This window comes from Nannobrachium achirus (assembly GCF_963921795.1).
Source record: "Nannobrachium achirus genome assembly, chromosome: 13".
NCBI lineage: Eukaryota > Metazoa > Chordata > Actinopteri > Myctophiformes > Myctophidae > Nannobrachium > Nannobrachium achirus.
Genome location: NC_137833.1, coordinates 31,545,577 through 31,550,830, shown reverse-complemented (window position 1 = coordinate 31,550,830; position 5,254 = coordinate 31,545,577). Strand labels below are relative to the sequence as shown.

The 5,254-nt window shown below is 48.2% G+C and overlaps 1 protein-coding gene across 1 annotated transcript; it reads right to left on the bottom strand.

Annotated features, from left to right (window-relative positions):
• Positions 1-213: 213 nt before the first annotated feature.
• Positions 214-4,232, bottom strand: LOC308297262 (arylsulfatase I; the record flags this gene model as incomplete). Its single annotated transcript, XM_080740677.1, has 3 exons — positions 214-1,303; positions 1,756-2,088; positions 3,949-4,232. 3 exons carry the CDS (start codon positions 4,230-4,232, stop codon positions 214-216), a joined length of 1,707 nt encoding a protein of 568 aa, XP_080596803.1.
• Between the last annotated feature and the right edge of the window lie 1,022 nt (positions 4,233-5,254).

Sequence of the window (5,254 nt, the reverse complement as noted above, 5' to 3'; positions counted from 1 at the left end):
ACAGGCACACTTACAGTATACAGTAGGTAGGCACGTGCACACAAGAGCCAACCCAGGCCCAACACACACACAAACACACGGTAACATTGTCCAAGTTGGCTGCAGGACAGCCACTGAGTCGGCTTGTTCAGACTGCCTGTGTGTTGGTTGGTCAAACTTGCTGCTCATTCATCTGCCGTTCTGTGTGTGTCTCCATCTTGCTTTCTGTTGTTGTTAAAAGAACAAGGCATTCCTCTGTAGACGTGAGCCCACTTTTTTGAAGAGGGCTTTTAATTTACACACTTTACAAGGTCTCACCTTTCGCTTCCTTTCCCCTCTCCCGTCCACCTCTGCGCTGTGCTCAACCTCACCATCCAGGCCCAGCCAGGGACCCCACACCCCTCCATGGAGTTCAGGGTCTGCCATGGGGTCATCCGGTGGGTTCCTGGATGCCACCGCTGTCTGGTTGTATTCTGCCAGCCTGGTCAACAAATGTTTGACCACCTCTGGCCTCGTCTCCACCAAGTTGGATCTCTCGTAGGGGTCAGAGGTGAGGTTGAACAGCCAGACTGACTTCCCCCACTGCTCCCGGTGCTTCTCTAACCCCTGCAACCTTTCCGGACCACCGGGCAGCATCTGCGGGGGGACCCAATCTCCATCACCAACATGGCCCGTGAGGAGTTTCCATTCCCCGGCCCGGATAGCCGCCTTCACTGCCGTGTTCCAGATCCCAAAGCCATCGAGTTCCCTTGCCTTGCGGTCTGCAGGCTCTCCTGTCCGCCTGGAGATCGGATCGATGTTGAAGAGGATTTCCGTGCGAGGGCAGGGGAGCCCCTGGCTGATGGCCGCCCACACGTCATGGCCATCGAGGCCATGGTGAGGCTGCGGGACACCGGCCAGCCCCAGCAGGGTAGGGTGCCAGTCAGAGATGTGGATCAGTGCCCTGCTGATGACACTCCTCCTCTCGAGGAGGGGACTGTGGACAAATCCCACAGCCCGCACTCCCCCTTCCCAGTAGGTCCCCTTGCCCCCTCTCAGAGGCCAGTTGCTGCCTCCAGACAGCGGCTGTCCCCCGTTGTCAGACGAGTACACCAGCACAGAGTTCTGGTAGAGGCCCCTGGCGCGGAGCTCCTGGACCACATCTCCAACCCCTTGGTCCAGACAGCTTAGCATGGCGGCATAGTGACGCCTCGGGAGGTTGTCCAGAGACTCATAGCGTTGCAGGAAGTGCTCAGGTGCCTGCAGGGGCGTGTGGACGGCCTGGAGAGACAGGTACAGGAAGAGCGGTTTGCTGGGGTCATGGCTCCTCAGGATCTGTTTCACCCTGTGTGGAGAAAGACGTGACACTGGGAAGTTAATCAGATCAGATCAACATAGTAAATTCCTCAGATGTTAATTAACTCTGAGAGTGTACAAATGGAACCAAAATGGAGCCATAAGGGTCAATAGAGGGTTATGCATCATATAAAGCGCTCTGGAAATATACAGATTGCAGCTTTAAAACACATTGATTTGGAAGGAACAGTCTCTGGAGAAAGGTTTTTCAACAACAATGATGATTAGCCAGCACTGAATCTGATAAGTTCAGTAACATTTTATTTGTTTATCGTGAATCCATTATGGGGAAAATGGTGGCTGAAGCAGCTGTGAATACACAGTAAAAATAGTCCAAGAGTTAAATTGACGGAGGCTTTTACAGACAATGACAGACTGGTGTCTGTCAGTATGGTCCTTAACACTTCCTTCAAGTGTTATTGGAGTGACCGTGGCTTATACCTTTCTACGTAGAGCAGAGTGGAGTAGTTGCCACTCATCTCCCAGGCAGGCCTCTCTCCGTCATGTAGGTCAAAGCCACAGGCCTCTGCTCCGTCACAGCTCTGGTAGGAGAAGTGGTCTCCGCTGCCGGTCAGCGTACCGAGGAAACTGTGGAAACCACGGCCCGTAGGGAGGCAGCCCGGGCGGCAGAAGCCCAGGTGCCACTTGCCCACCATGTGGGTTGCGTAGCCAGCTTGTGCCAGACGCTCTGGAAGGGTGGGCGTGTCTGGGGGCAGGCACAGCGGTTGGCGCGGGCGGATGATGGAGTGCTGGAGGCCCATGTGAATCTGGTAGCTAGCTCAGCGCAGGGCAGTGGGAGTGAGTGGGCAGGGGCATCACAAGGGGGGGGGGGGGGGGGGGGGGAAGTGAGACTGAGTTACTAGGGCCCAAGGTGGAGGGGCCTTAATTATTTTAGCTATTGAAAAATAGCAGATCTACAAGCTGCGAGCTTGTAGATCTGCTATTTTTGAAAAGTCAAGAAAATGTGTGCAAATCTTATACATTATTTTTAAGCGATATTTTGAGTTCGGGGTCTGTGGCCAAATACATGTAATTATGGGGGTCCTTCACATGTAAAAGTTTGAGCACCACTGACATATAACCATAGGTTTTTCAAAAAACCTTCAAAGACTTTCACGATTTTTCAAAAATAGCAGAGCTACAAGCTTGTGAGCTTGTACCTGCTATTTTTCAATAGTTAAGCAAAATAACGCAGTGAATCCTTTTTTTCCAGAATTTGGTGCAACACCCCTGGCTCAGTGGGTTACTCAGAGGTTTCAAGAATCGTCTGACTTGAAACACAGTAGGTCTTTATCAGAAGTGGCAACACCTGCCTATATATACTGTATCGTAAAAGTGCAGAATGACGTTTATACAGTGTCTTTAAAAACAAGGAAATGTATTAAAGAATGTGACTACCCGTATTTTCCGGACTATAAGGCGCACTTAACTCTCTTACTGCCAGATTATTTATTTATTTATTGGGTCTGGCGCCATCAAAAAGCGGCTTACCTTTGCAACGTTATAGTAGATTTAGAGACTTTTTTTTTTTCTTTTTTTTTTGCCTTATATTGCCTGGAAGGCTGCGCTTTCGCAGGCCAGCCAGCAGAGGGGGGCGTAATGCCATTAATGTGAATGTGGCCGCTTCCTCTTCCCATACAATGGGAAGGCACAAATGCACACACAGCCCCAGGGCCTGAGATAATCAACACGGAAGCAAAATGGTCTCCGTTGATGTCAACGCATAATGGATTTTTAAGAACATCACTGCTCGCGATGTGATTACAGTACACGGCGGCACGACCCCTCATCAGCTTACAGTCATCAGACGAGGTAAACGAACGAGCGCCGTATTGGCCGTCCTCACTCGTTAAAATTGGGGCGAACAGGAACGTTCAAAGCAGAATAAGAGTTAAAAGCCTTTAATTTTCTCAAAAAACTACAGTGCGCCTTATAGTCCAGTGCGCCTTATATATGGATCATTCATTGACATTGACATTCCCTTTAGCACAGCTCCATCTGTTTGATGCATAACGCAACGGTAGCGTCTATTATGTGCGCCTTATAGTCAGGTGCGCCTTATATATGAAAACAGTTTGAAAATAGACCATTCATTGACAGTGCGCCTTATAGTCAGGTGCGCCTTATAGTCCAGAAAATACTGTATATACTATATCCACATACATATTACTGTATAATAACAATTTACCTTATTCTGCTTTAAGACTGTAATAATAAAAGGTAGCCTGTAAATTCAAACCATTGAATGACTAGGATGTCAGTTTGAGTTACTGATGTCACTGTAGGTTGATGGAAAACACCATTGGTGTTACTGTTTTTTTACTTTCTTCAGTATTTACAATTTTCAATTTACTCCACTAATAATTATGAGAACTTTAGTTACTTTGAATATTACTTTACAAAACACAGCAGATATACAAGTTCACAATGTGTCGCGATGCGACGCGTTGTGGCACCTTGGATCTTTAACATCACGTCTTTATTTATATGATGCTGATACGTTTGTACATTTACTCAAGTACATTTTGAATACTGGACTTCTACTTGTAACAGAGTATATCTGCGTTCCCGTAGTGACAATTTTACTTAAGTAAAACATGTGAGGTACTTCTTCCATGGGTGGAAAACACTCACCGCCCAGTCATGAGTTGACTGCGAGAGGGTGAGCAGATAGGCTGGACGTAATAGTTTTCCAGTTTAACCCCCTCTCCTGCCAACTGGTCCAACACAGGCGTGTGGATGTCAGAGCCATGGTAGCCGACATCTCCATAGCCTTGGTCATCCACCATGATGAAGATGAGGTGTGGGGGCCTGGGCTCTGGAGGACACCCAGAGCCATCACCTGAAGATGCACGCAGGCAGCCGAAGCAACACAAGAGGAGGATTGGTGGATAGGTAGAGTGGAGAACTCCCAACATCTCTACCACTGCTGAGAAGCACTTGCCTATACGTATATACTGTCTGTACGTCCAATTCTGGGTAAAGCTCCTCTGCTTGGTGCTGCACGCCATGGCCACAGAGGATCTGGAAGTGGCATGTGGGGGTAGTGGTCTTTTTCTCAGCTCTATTTCTTGGTTGTGTGAGATGGCGTTGAGCCGGTGCCAAGCTCTGTGGTGGGCGGAGAAACGTTGTTGTCACTGAGATGGGCAAGAGGCTGGTAGTGTGTGTGTGTGTGTGTGTGTGTGTGTGTGTGTGTGTGTGTGTGTGTGTGTGTGTGTGTGTGTGTGTGTGTGTGTGTGTGTGTGTGTGTGTGTGTGGCAGAGAGAGGCTGCCGCTTCGTAGTACTCTGCCACATTCCTTTTCCCCTACAGACGCCTGGAATGTCTGGGAAGAGATGGGCGACTGGAACACACACACACACACACACACACACACACACACACACACACACACACACACACACACACACACACACACACACACACACACACGCACACACACACACACATACACGGAACTAGGCTAGTATAGAAAGAGTCCACCCAATACATATAAAGTAGCCCCTAATTTCCTTCTCCTATAAATCTCAACAAAACGGTTGATAAAACTCTTTCAAAGTTAATCTCACCCTCCGCCACCTTATGAACAATGGTTTATCACAAAGTGGAGAAGTCACTACAAGCTAGACCACCGCACTGGTCCTTAAGGTTTACACACAAAACTGTGAGCAAAAATCAATGTCCCTTATCCCTTTATATGTCTGTAATGATTCCAAATAATGTGGGCCTTGAAAGCTCAGAACGTCAATATGTCTACATGAGACATTTTAACCATGGGAATATTGATCGTCTTATTTACATTTACAGTTAGGCTACATTTCAAGGATGGAGGAGGAGATAGATGTACATAGTGGACACAGTAAATGGACAGGAGAAGGAGGCAAGGAGAGAGAGAGAGAGAGATAGTGAGGGGGGAGAGAGGGAGAGGGAGAGAGAGAATG